Source organism: Cupressus sempervirens, chromosome 11, assembly GCF_028749045.1.
Source record: "Cupressus sempervirens isolate cs-2001-9-10 chromosome 11, ASM2874904v1, whole genome shotgun sequence".
NCBI classification, from domain to species: domain Eukaryota; kingdom Viridiplantae; phylum Streptophyta; class Pinopsida; order Cupressales; family Cupressaceae; genus Cupressus; species Cupressus sempervirens.
In genome coordinates, this window is record NC_143128.1 from 838,052,752 (window position 1) to 838,067,021 (window position 14,270).

The window sequence follows — 14,270 nt, forward strand, 5'->3', positions numbered from 1 at the left end:
GATGAATCCATCTGCACACTTTCCCAAGTCAATTTTATTTGCAAAAATTGCTTTTCGGCCAATTTTTTAGTCTGCAAATTCTGAGTAGCCCACTTTGACCCCTTGCCATTTTTGTCCTATTAATTTTCATGAGCCCTAATCCAAGATTTATGTTTTCCTCATGATAGTGATCCAATGCCCTAGTTTTTGTTTCCCCAAGTGTCAGTTTGCCTTATTTTCAGAGCCAAATCTGAGTGCAATTTATTGATTTATGACATGTTTGTTGCAGGCAATTCTAAGAGGGAAACTTAGACAATCAATATCTTTTGACTGAGAATTTTTCTTGAGACAAGATTCAACAAGATAGAAATATGCAGAACAGAGAATCAGTATGTTAGGTTTCAGAGCCCAACCAGGTGTTTGGATCAGTTTTCAAGAATAGTTAAAGGACCTTTTGGCATTAAATTGATAGTTTCTAGTTTAATGATAAAATGAGTTTTAAATTTGATTTCCCATGGTCAAATTTTCTTTGAATTAGTATTGGTGGTTCATTGGATCAGTTTGGAATATCAATTGTCCAAAAACAATTTTTTTTTAGCTAGACCCACTTTGGGGCCCGACTAAATTCATTAGATTTGTGACAACCAGTAAGGATTTAAGATATTTTGAAAGGAGATGATCCTTTTGGTTATTGGATGGTTCAGATTACGAATAAGGAGAATGTCCAAACTCATGGTGTTAGATTTGATCCATATGCAGCAACAAGAGTGTCTTATTTGAAGTTAACTTACTCAAATGGGAAATTTGGAATGAAGTGCATCAAACCAAGAGAAAAAGATTGTCTCCATAGTTCTGTGATAGACATTGACATATTGATGGAGGCTAGGATGTTTCACTTCAATTCCATGGCTCTTCTTGAACATCCTAAAACTACTCATTTTGCAATAAAATGTCATAAGATTTCGGAGGAGTTATATTCTCTAATCCAAACCTACTTGTGCCAGTTTGGCAATTTCATGATGAGACAAGAGGAATTATTCATGAAGCATGGAATGAGGCCAATGTGATTGAGGTAAAATTACAAGAGAAGAACTTTTACCATTATGGCATGACAACATAAAGATCCTCATTGTAAATGATTAAATCTTTCAGATACACTATTACATACCAACATTTGAGGGTCAAGTGACAAGAAAGAAGGATGTGTTAGTTGCTTATGATACATGTGATAGGATTGGTGCTGGAGATGCTATGGTATCAGCTTTAATTAGAAAGATAAACACACATTTCAGAAAGTCTAAAATTAATAAGCATGATCATGGTCCTTTTCAGCTTGCTGATCTATTTCTCTCACGAGATAAAATGTCTTCATTCTAAAGTTTCCAGTGATGACAATGTCTAGAAAGAGGAAGGAAAAGATATATGGCTTTGATTTTACCTTCAGGCCATAATTGACAAATAGAGGTGTGTAAAAAATCACTATTTTTCCTATGATTGGTGGTGTCATCCAAGGCCTAAATGTCACTATATTTTCTTATGGAGCAATAAGAAGTGGTAAAGCATACACAATGGTTGGGACTCTAGAGGATCCACAACTTATGGTATTCAATTACAAACTATATTTGATCTGATTTCAAAGGAGCAAATAGAAGAGACAACAATATAAAAAAGACTTGGGATAAGGCAGAAAGGAGGAAGATTGAAGATTACTATAATAGACATCATGAGAAAAAGGTGTCCAATTGAAGTAATACAGATCAGGAATTGTTAGGAATAAGGTGTCTCAACCTTGTATAATTCCTATTTTTATTATTTGTTTTGTAAAATTGTATTTCTTGCAAATAATGTTGATGTGTTGACATCTTGAATTGTGTGTAAGGAGATCATGACTAAAATGGTTATGACAGATTCTTGTGACACGTAAGAGCTATGTTAGGAAGATTCAATGATAGGTGAAGACATGTGGCAACTAAAAATGGTAAAACCCTAATACGATTTACCTTTGGGAGTAGCCCTAAAGTGAAGCGCATGTTATAAGCATTTTTTAGGGTTGCGAAGAGATGCGATGCAAAAAAGGTGTATTGTTGGTACTGCGAGTAGCTACTGGAGTCTTATGTTGTTGATGTTGAACTTGCATTGCAAGTGTATTGTAACCTTGTGTTGAAGATAATACGATGTGCAGGTTCTGAAGGCATGGGGTTGTTTTACCGAAAGGTTTTTCCCCACCGAAAAATCCTTGTGTTATGCGTTCCTTTCTTTGTCTATTTTTTGTATGCATGTTTGGCTGCAATATTGTTGTTTACATGATATTGAATCTGTAAGTGTAGAAGATTTTAATAGGATATGCATCATCCTTTCCTTATGAGATTAGTGTAGGAAGTTGTTTTCGCACCTGAGTTTCCTTACAAGAATCAGTAACTATCTAGACTAGTCATGCTTATAGGTGAACTCACAAATGCATAATGCCCTTAGACTTTTCCAAGAGGAATATAAGAAAGAAAGACACATATCACACAAGATACTAGCAAATAAGAAGCCACGAGTAGCAAATAAAATAGCAAGTAACCTTTGAAAGTGCACAAGAAAAGGTGTCATTCACTAGAAATAGTGATACCACTGTGTAGTAAGGTAGAAACAATATTGAAAGGGAGCCATATGGAGCATTTTAAAACAAAAAAGTGCTTTCAAGAAGCAGGAGATTCAAGCTAACCCTATTGAGTAGAGGGATGGTGAACTCCCATTACTAGTATTTGGGAATGATATTGATGTGACTCAAGCTGATCATTATGAGGAAGACAATATTCAGTCCACACCTAAGCTAAAGGGTATAATGGATGTGATGCAAGATGACCCACCTAGGTTTTGCAAAGCCTGAAGTAGAAGAAGGGTCTAGCCTTATAGTTGGCTCAGTGTCTGAAAGGATGTGTTAAGGATGGGAGTTAGCTGCCCCTAGATGTGTTTTTTTCTCATCGAGGTAATTTGAAACCTATAGCATTTTCAAACACCAAAAAAATGGTGACTCTACTGGGGAAATGTGTTGAGATTCATGATAGAAATATCTTGAGAATTTAAAGGGATTCAACACAATATAAGGAATGACATGGAGAAAGTTTTTATATAGTAGTAAGTTGATGTATTTAGTCCATTTCCTTTCTACATTTTCATGTTCTCTAGTAATCTTTATTCTCTTACAATAATATTTCTCAAATTGGATGTAAATTGTGGTGAGAAATGAGTATGCCTTAAATCAGTTCAATTTGGTATGAGTTATTGTTGTAATTCTAGAGTTGAGAAAGTTATGTTTCAGCTTTGTGTAGAGGTTTCAAATTCAAGGTAAATCTGAAGAGATGTCTTCTATCTTTTGTTGCTTCAAAATTGTTTGTGGTATCTTCAAGACTAATGCAATTCATGTCTCACTTAGTGCGAGTGGCGACTCGAAGTTAATCTATGTACTAGTGTAGTTCTATACATGAATTGTGATTAGTTGCTATAGGAGAAGAGCATATTCAAAGAGGTTGAAGCATTCAAAAGATTGGTAAGATTTGTGATGTGCTGGTCCAAAAGGTTCAGTAAAGAATTGATGAGAATTTCATACACTTCATTGGATTGAGTTTCAGCTTGTTGTATAAAGTTTGTGAAGTGCATTTGAAGATATTTATTTGGTAGAAGGTTGTATAGATCTACTGCTAATTGTGAATCTAAGATTTATTAGTGGTAAATTATTTCAATTCTTTTCTCACTAAGTGTGAGTGGTGATTCTAGTCTAAATCTTTATGCTAGTGCATGTTTTATTGTAATATTAGAGGCTTTCAGTATTTATGGGCAGATCTATTTTGTTGGGATAGAGGAAGTATCAGTTTCTTGATTAATGGTTTATGTGATTGTTTGTATCTGCTAAAGTATTTGATCTCAAAGGGTGAATCACTATTGTGGTTTCATTTTCTTCTTTAAGGAGGTGGTGGCTCTATAAGGATTCTATCTACAATGTGAAGGATTTCATATTTGCACCTATGCCAATCAATAGATCAGAGGTTTCATACAACAACAAATAAAAGGTATTTTAATTTCCATGTATCTATTTCTCATGAAAGATGAATGCTTTTCGTGCACATGTACCTGGCTACCTATTTGAAGCCCATAAGGTGTTTAATGTTTCTAACACCTTCCATTTATCATATCCACTCATTTAATGAAGTTAAATAAACATTCTGAGTTATTTCGTGAAGTCTTGTTTTGAGTAATTTTTAAATCTACATTTTCACCTAAGGGTCAAACAGTGATAGGAGGCCATATTTGCATGTGAATATCTTCCACCCAGTAATTTTTATGGGCTATCACTTTGGGAATGTCTAGTATCCATAATAGAGAACCTATGTTTTAGATTTTGAGTTGTTTTGAGTCCGTTTGACTATGCTTTGAACCCTTCAAATGGTAGTAAATTGTTTTCATTCATTTGCAAATTGTACAAAATTATGGAAGGCCCTATTTGACAAGTTATACCTTTGACTAGTTGACCCAAATAAGAAAATTCTTTTTGTATCACATTCTTGTAGACACCTAAATCTGATTACATCAATAAGTAATCATATTTAGTCATCTCCTTGGACATTATTGATTAAATATTTACTATTTAATCAAATAATCGTCATCCCCTAGTTAACTAATTTATTTAATTAACTATAGTCCAATTGATAAAATCAAATCATCACCCAAAATCAATTTAAATTAAATCCCTCTTCCCCTATTAAATTGAATAGATCATTAAATCTATTCAATTTAATTCCATACTCCCCATTTTATTAAATAAAACATTTAATAAATGATCTAAAATCCAAAAGCCTTCCTAAACCCTATCCTAAACCCTAATCCAACCCATTCACCCATACTAACCTCACTTAGCCACCTAACTAACCCATCCCATCAAATCTAAATCACTCAACACCTAACCCCCCTTCTAAGCTAATCCTAAACCTCTTCTAATCCTTTTCACAATCATAAACATGGGTTAAGACTTGCTAACCCAAGTTAAAGTCAACAAATATCTTCCCCTCACCCTCCAATATAAATGACCCTCAAATATCTCTTACACTCCTCTTAATGGCTCTTACATCCTCACTCATGATCTTACATATTCAACCACCTTCATCAAGCCTTTGACCAACCTTTATCCTATCCTCTCACACTCATCCTCCTTGTGACAAGTGTCACCTCCCCATTGGTGCTAAACAAGCACAATCCATGTGCTCCACTTTGAGTGCATCCTAGCCCTCCCTCACCATCTTGCCATCCTTGCATCTTGGCCCTCCATTTATCCAACCCTTGACCTATAAATTGAACCTACCTCCTTCACTAAAATCATCCATCCTCCATGCAAAGTTATAATGCTATTTTGAGAGCTCATAAACTACCAAAATACCATTATAATGTTGGAATCACTCCATGACTCCATTGTTGAACCCTTGCCTCATTCACTCCATCCATCCATCTAAACTTGAGCATAAATTGTGAGCATAAATACCTTAAATTAGGGACAAATCCATTGCATCATGATGTTATACCATTAGGAGCCTACCATTCTTGGTTCGCTTCATTTTGTGGTGATCACAATCAGTCTTATCTTAAGTGTTTTCTTATTTAGTATTGTTGATGCTTTCCTTAATAGCTAGTATTCATGTTACACTACTAAACTAGGTGATACCATTCTAAGGGTTAAAAAAAATTTATGTTCCTAATTTGAGCTTATGACGAATCCGTTTGATCAGTTTTCAAATGCAATTCTATTTGTGATTTATAAAGTTTCACTAGTGTTGTGAAATGAAAATTAATCAATATCCCTATTCATGATGTCGTAGTTTGGAATCTATAATTGATGAGATCAAATGGTTTGTACCATTGTGTTTTTATTTGAAAATAATTTAAGTGTGCCAATTTTCAAATCTTGATGAATCCATCTGCACACTTTCCCAAGTCAATTTTGTTTGCAAAAATTGCTTTTCAGCTAGTTTTTTAGTCTGCAAATTTTGAGTAGCCCACTTTGACTACTTGCCATTTGTGTGCTATTATTTTTCATGAGCCCTAATCCCAAATTTATGTTGTCCTCATAACAGTGATCCAATGACCCAATTTTTGTTTCCCCAAGTGTCAATTTTCCTTATTTTTAGAGTCAAATCTGAGTGCAATTTATTGTTTTCTGACATGTTTGTTGCACCCAATTTTGAGAGGGAAACTTTGACAGTCAATATCTTTTGATTGAGAATTTTTCATGAGATGAGATTCGATAGGATAGAAATATGTAGAACAAAGAATCAGTATGTCAAGTTTCAAAGCTTGACCAGGTGTTTGGATCAATTTTCAAAGACAGTCAAAGGACCTTCTTGCATTAAATTGATAGCTTGCATTTTAATGATAAAATGAGTTTTAAATTTGATTGCTCGTGGTCAAATTTTTTTCGAATCAGTATCAGTGGTTCATTGGATTAGTTTCGAATATTTTTTGTCTGAAAATGAAATTTTTTTAGTTGGACCCAATTTGGGCCCCGACTAAATTTATTATATTTGTGACAGCCGGTAAGGATTTAAGATGTTTTGAAAGGAGGTGATCCTTTTGGTTATTGGATGGTTTAGAATATGAATAAGGAGAATGTTCAAAATTTTGGTGTTAAATTTTATCCATATGCAACAACAATATTGTCTTATTTGAAGTTAACTTACTCAAATGGGAAATTTGGAATGAAGTGCATCAAACAAAGAGCAGAAGATTGTCTCCATAGTTCTATGATAGAAATTGACATATTGAAGGAAGTTAGGATGTTTCAATTCAATTCGATGGCTCTTCTTGAACATCTTGAAACTACTCATTCTACAATATAATATCATAAGAGTTCAGAGGAGTTATATTCTCTAATCCAAAGCCACTTGTGCCAATTTGGCAATTTCATGATGAGACAAGAAGAATTATTCATGAAGCATAAAATGAGGCCAATGTGATTGAGGTAAAATCACAAGAGAAGAGCTTTTACCATTATGGCATGCCAACATAAAGATCCTCATTGTAACTGATGGAACCTTTCGGATACACTATTACATACCAACATTTGAGGGTCAAGTGATAGGAAGAGAGGATGTGTTAGTTGCTTATGATACATGTGATAGGATTGATGTTGGAGATGCTATTGTTGTAGCTTTAATCAGAAAACTAACCACACATTTTATAAAGTTTAAAATTAATAAGCACGATCAAGGTCCTTTTCAACTTGCTGAAATATTTGTCTCACGAGATGAAATGTCTTGATTCTAAAGTTTCTAGTGATGACAAGGTCTAGATAGAGGAAGGAAAAGATATATGGCTTTGATTTTGCCTTTGAGCCACAATGGGCAAATCGAGATGTGTACAAAATCACTATTTTTCCTATGATTGTTGGGGTCATCCAAGGCCTAAATGCCACTATATTTTCTTATGAAGCAACAAGAAGTGGTAAAGCATACATAATGGCTAGGACTCTAGAGGATCCATGACTTATGGTACTTAGTTATGAACTATATTTGATCTAATTTCAAAAGAGAAAATAGAAGAGGCAATGACATAAAAGAGAATGGGGATAAGGTAAAAAGGAGGAAGACCAAAGATTACTGTAATGCACATCATGAGAAAAGGGTGTCTAATAGAAGTACTGAAGATTAGGAATTAGGAACTGTCTTGATTGGTCATGCTGATAGGAAAACTCACAACCACATAATGCCCTCAGACTTTTCCAAGAGGAATATAAGAAAGAAAGTCACACATCGCACAAGATGCTAGTAAATAAGAAGCTGTGAGCAAAAAAGAAAATGGCAAGTCACCTTTTAAGGCACATAAGAAAATGTGTCATTCACTAGAAACAATGATACCTCTGCATGGTTAGGTAGAAACAGTATTGAAAGGCAGCTGTATGGAGCATTTTAAAACAAAAAATGTGCTTTCAAGAAGTAGGAGATTCGAGGTAACCCTATTGAGGAGAGGGATGGTGAACTCCCATTGCCAGTATCTAGGAATGATGTTGATGGGACTCAAGCTAATCATTATGGGGAAGACAATATTTAGTCCACACCTAAGCTAAAGGGTATAATGGATGCGATGTAAGATGACCAAGATAGAGAAGAAACTCTTGAAAAGTTCAAAAAGCCCCATCATCTAAAGGGGGCATGACATGACATAAGACACACTTATACCAAGAGACAAGGAGCCCATGACATAGCCAAAAGAAGTTGCTTGTTAGACAGAGGAAAACAATAGGAGTAGAGAAGCAATCAGCTCCAAAGTAGTTCAAAAAATAAAGCCAAAGTTTGCAAAGAAGAAGACCACATCAAGGAGATAAGAGGACCAAGCTACGATGTGAATGGAAAGAAGCTACAAATTGGAGAATGCAGAGAAATTGCCAGTCAAACGTGTAGGGCAGAGAAAGGGGATTTCCTTATAAACCATAATCGTGCATGCCTTGTGGTGGACAAATTTTTAGTGTTTAAATAGCATTGCACTCATAATGAATTGTGTCTATGAGACATGGCATTTTAAAAGGAAAGGTGTATGTGTGGGGCCCATGGTTGGCCAACTAGGCATGAAGACTGAGAAAAATTTTGACCTGAACTCCATAAGAGGAAAATGCCACATGGCAACTAGTCATATGTTTGGGAAGCAAATTTTGAAGCTCTATGATGGTCCATGAATTGAAGATTCCATATGGTTGAGAGGTGAGTTTTTGAAGGCCTCTGGTGGCACACCAATCGTAAGAGTGGAAGGTAAAAAATTAATGTTTACGATGCTACGACCAATGACCACCTCATGAGACCACAAGGTGAGATTTGGTAGTCCTCCAATGCTCTGAAAATCAAATATAGCATATGATCAGAAGGACATATGTTTGTAAATGAAAAAATTAAATAATTAAGGGGAAATTTGAATGTTTCAAATTGTTTACATGTGGGGGCTTGCCCAGATAATTGACAAACCAAAAATGGACAAGTGGCAAGGGAAAAAGGGTATATAAATATAAAATATAAAATAAAATTCAAAGAAGATCATCAAAGCATGAATTTTCAAAAGGATGAAATATTCAAATGATTTTAAAGTTTGTATATAGTTTTAACTATATAAATTTTTAATTTTAATTCTTTAGCCATGAACAAGAGCTTGAATTTCAAATGGCCACCATAGGGGTATTTTTTGTCCAAAATAGGCACTTCAATATACTATTGGAATTAGGAAGAGATGAACTATCCATTTTTGACATTAATTTTTGAGCAAGTCTTTATCAGTTCACTCTGCAAGAAAATTTGTGTTTCCTAGGGCATTCTCAATGGAACGGGAAAAATTCATCATGGAGCATTAGAATCGCTTAGGAGGCAAACATTGAAGTCTATTAAAGCCTAAAATGAATTCTGAAAAAGTTTTAGCCTAAAATGAATTATAAAAAAAATTTCTTTCCTTTGGAGTTCATTGCAACTAATTTTTGCTATATTATTGAATTCAAATCAAACATCAAATCAGTTATGATTCTTAGCAAATATCTGAAATATTTTGTGCTTGTAGAAGCAAAATGATGAGGATATTATTTTGCAATTGAGGGGAGAGACTAGAGAGATGTTTTAACACTACTAGGAGGTGTTTTCCAAGTGGACACATGTCATCTTCATAATAGATCTGGGAATTCACTCTCCTCTATATTATTCTTTCTTCTTCTCTATTGTAGTTGTTGGTTCTAGTTTTTGGAGAAGAACTACTCATTGCTATGATACCATGTTTTGGTTCCAGTTTTGATGTATTCCCAATACTGTGACACCACATTTTCTTTAGTAATTTCTCTTGTATGAATAGTAGTAGTGAAGATAAATACAGATAGTTTAGATCTATTAGGTGTCCCTATGTTTTAATTTTAGGCATATGAATATATTATTTCAAGGAAATCAATACAACGAATAGTAGATGTTGAGTTTCATTTAAATTCTTGTCTCCTTTATCAATAGTTTTCAATGTTTTATGATCTTTGAACAAAGAGCCGAGGTCATAGTTGCAGTCCCTTAAGGCTGTATGTTTTTTTATTGTTGCTTATAATTCAAGGAGTTATGTAAATGCTTTAGGGAAATCAACATGGTTGCAAGTTTATTGAGGAGGATATCAGGTAAGAATGATATTTAGACTAAACATAGATGTCTATTTACAAGGTGAATGAATAAATCAGATATCTAGATATATGAATAAGTATCAGGTATCCATATGTATGTGTTTGATTCATGGGATTGCCTAATAGATAAGGCACTAATTAGCTACAAGATCATTAGTTCTTATTGTTGCATATTAGGGGTTTTTTTGAATTCAACTTTATTAGTCAAATGTTTTTCCCCCTTTCATGTTGAAGAGCTAAAAAGTCTAACCCTCACTTAGCTTATGAATTGTATTAATTTTTCATTTAGCTACTACAGATCTATGTTATTGCATGAGTTAATAGGAGAAATAAGGGTTAAATCTGATGATTATAGATTCAAGAATATGTTTTTGCACTGGTACCATATTGATTGAATCTGGGGTCCACCTGCCTAGGTTTTACAAAGCCTAATGTAGAAGAAGGGTCTAGCCTTATAGTTGGCCCGATGTCTAAAAAGATGTGTTAAGGATGGGAGTTAGCTGCCCCTAGATGTGTTTTGTTCTCATCAGGGTAATTTGAAACCTATAGTATTTTCAAACACCAACAAATAGATCTCAAATATTTAAAGATAAGATCAAATATATTTGGTTTCCCTATGCGATCAACATGCATCCAATCAAAAAAATGGAAGGAATTAAATAGGAAAAATGAATGAATCTTAGTTGTAGATTCATGCCTAAGCCTAAGCCACCAAAGTATTTTAAATGCAGTTGAAGCCCCATAATTTTTTATGTATGTATGTATATGTGAGGAAGTAATCTAAGCAAATAATTGAAGGAAGTGAAAGGGGTGAATTGATTAGAAAACATTCAAGGTGACTTAGAAGTGTGAAAGAATTGCAGAATTAGTTTTCAGAATAGAGGAGAAGCTATACAACATTGATACAATAGATCAAGAGGATCAAGATGGACAAAACTAGAATCTAAAATCAGCAAGACAAATTTGTCAGTTATCAAATCAAAAATTCTACTATTACTTTCTAACAACTATATCAGCAGGGTGAAATCCTTTGGACTAAGGTTGATTTAATAGTCATTAAAAAATCCTTCAACAAGGTGACATTCCAAGTGATTATTCTAAAGTCCTTTAGCTAGGTACACTTTTAATAGGGTGTTAAAATCCTTTAAAAGGGTTGGATCTAACAATCCTTTGTAAGTCTTTAATAGGGCAGGCCTTTCATAGGGTAGATCATGAAAATGGTCAAACTATGTAACCTTAACAAGAGACATTTTATTGCTATAGTAGTGAAGAATTGTGGGTATCATCTCCACTCTAGTTTTACCTTCTCATTGGATGGTTTCTAAGTATTCATATCTGGTGTCAAATGTGTTGGTTTGATTTTTCGCATGATAATTTTCCCTTGCCTAGGTAAAAAATTAGGCTAGATCTACTGAAGCTGCGAAAACCTTTTAAAAATATGCGAATATTCTCCATCCTTTTCAAACTTTCCATGCCCTGAGTCTCCCCTTTTCCTTTTTGTTTCTCACTGCTTGATCCCTAAAATATCTATGGTGGTCGCTATCTCATTATGAAAAGATGCAAGTGTTTTACTCTTAGCAACATAGCTACTGCTACTAAGTTGAAATGTGGCGCCATCAAATGGATGTGAAGTTTTATTGTTATGTCAAAAGCATTAATGAGGGTGGTTATGACTTTCCTTTATCTTTTCGGCCCCAAATTTTGATAAGTCACCGGAGGTCGCTATGTTGCTATCGAGAAATTTGTGTTTCTCGTCGTTAGCAACATAACACCTTGACAGAAAGTAATCCTATGGAAACTTTTTTTAGAAGATGGGTCCTAGAAAATGCTCCATCAGATATCAGTTATAAAGTTTTGGCACATGATGGCATCTAGTGGGATACACATATACACTGGGAAAAGTGATGACATTGGAGGTCACTTTTCGCTATCGAGAAACTTGTTCTTCTCACTGTTAGTGACATAGCACCCAGCCAAGAAATAAACACACGGTGGAACCCAAGTATTGTCATAATATGGCCAAGTTTTTAAAATATGAATTAATATGCTAGCAGTGCAGGGTTTTCTCACATCATCAATAACTTGACCCATGCCCTAATTCATGAAACATATGAAAGATTATGATCGTCAAATCGATCTCAAATCTATGATCATCGCTATCTTGCTATGGTGAGTTGCACAAAGGTTATGAATAGTGACATAGCGACAAGGAGCCCACCATATTTCGCTTCAAAGATGCATCAAATTTTTGCCACATGATCAATGTAGAATCAATGGTGGTCACTATCTTGCTATGGTAAGGTGCTCACTTTTTATGTATAGCGAGATAGTGATTCAATGACACGTGTCCTCAGAATTCTATGGGTCTAGTTCAAAAGTACCAAAAATGAAGGAAAGGTATAGATGGAAGCATTTTATTGGGTTAACTACTAGTTTTCATTTCATTAATCATTGATCTTGTCTTGATCAATGGTTGGCACTTACCCACAATTTCAAACTGCAAAAACATTAAGGAATGTGGGTAAGCAGTAATGAGACACGTGGCCCCACTCTTAAGGGTATAGGGCTTACTAATTTTTAAATTAGAATCGTCCGATGTGGTGAGGATCTATGGATAAAATTTAAATTTGATTGCAATTTGAAGGTAATGGTTACTGAGAGTTAAATATGGGGCTGAGCTCAAAGCCAAGGCATAGAAATTTCATCGAGTGATCTTGAGAATTGTGGCAAGAATTATACAGAGAGGAGGTGCAAATTTAATGTTGCAAATGAAATTGCAATTAGATTTGTATACTTTTTCATCTAGTTTAACTCCTTCAGCTATTGTAAGGATGAATTGAATGTTTTGGAGGTCGTTAAAGCAATTTTTTTGTTTCTAAAAACTACACAAGTTGATCTTCATGGAAAAGTAGATATGACAAGTAAAGATTAGATTTTTGGAGCCGCAGTGTAGATTGTGATGATTTCTTGATATTCCCTCATGAGACATTTGCATATTTTAAGTAGGGATATAGAAAATATTTTTGCATCATTTATGGTTTTCAAAGTGCAAGTAGATGAGGAAGTTTCATTTCAACAACTCCAGATTGAAGACTCTTTTAGTGGGACAAATGTCAATTCCATATTACAATTCTTGAAAGATCTTCTCTCCTATATATCTTCCTTTTTTGCTTATTGTAAGGGTTCCAATTTTTAGGACTTGTGAGACCACAAGGTTGGCTCCAATTTTTTGAGTTGTGATACCAATTTTCTTAGTGTTATCCTATTTTGAACATCATATTGTATTCCTTTTGAGGCATTCCATATTACACAGTCATTCTTTATGTATTTTCTAACTTTTGATATGCAGATGATGTATTGGTTTCAAGGAAATTAATGCAAAGAGTTTAACCTTCTTAGTTTCATTATGATTCTTATCTCGTTCTTCTATTATCTGTAATGTTTTGTGTTTGAGAAAAAAGAGCTTGAACTCAGTTGCAATCCCTTAAGGTTGTATATCATAATAGATTTTCTATTGGAACAAAGAGCCAAGTAAATGCTTGTTTATGCTAATAGGGTTACAGGTTACACAAGGAGGATATTATCATAAGTATGAGAGTTGTTATAAAGATTGATGTCTCTCTACAAGTCAAATAGATAGATCTATAAGAATTTGCCTAAGGGAAAAATTCACCCAAGAACCAAGAACTCAAGCACAAGCACACAGTAGACCAAAGTAGACAAAGTATGATCAAAATAACAATGTATTCAATAACTTGATACTTAGAGTACACTAGGAGTGCCTGAATATAAAGGCTACAGGAGAGCTTCTAGAATACATAGAAGTAAGCATCATGATGTCTCATACAACCAAGCACATGTCCACCAGATATGGATTATCTTCCATTAAGCACAAAAGTAAGTGTGCTGATGAGAGGATAAGCCTAAAAGGGTGGGACACACAAAATAGTGTTGTAGACAACATGTGCTCAAATAAAGTTGCATACTCTTGTGTTGTCAACATGACAAATCACAAGGTGTGCAAACTCCTAAGTGTCTCACAAATAAAAATAATAAAATAATGCAAAATAATTGAATAATGCATTAACCTAAGTAAACTTAAGTAAGTGTAAATAGTAAAGTATTTATTTACACC

General features: G+C 34.3%; 1 protein-coding gene across 1 annotated transcript; it reads left to right on the forward strand.

Moving 5' to 3' along the window:
• The first annotated feature begins 674 nt into the window (after nt 1-674).
• Nucleotides 675-7,269, forward strand: LOC149532162 (fructokinase-like 1, chloroplastic). The gene is made up of 2 exons (XM_089808441.1): nt 675-930; nt 6,971-7,269. Exons 1-2 carry the CDS (start codon nt 675-677, stop codon nt 7,267-7,269), a joined length of 555 nt encoding a protein of 184 aa, XP_089664567.1.
• Nucleotides 7,270-14,270: the final 7,001 nt, after the last annotated feature.

Bases quoted from the DNA above. Each gene is read 5' to 3' on its own strand.
- LOC149532162 (XM_089808441.1), top strand. From the start codon at position 675: ATGGTTCAGATTACGAATAAGGAGAATGTCCAAACTCATGGTGTTAGA. The intron at 931-6,970 runs GTCATAAGATTT...AATGTGATTGAG, and splicing joins TACTCATTTTGCAATAAAAT to GTAAAATCACAAGAGAAGAG.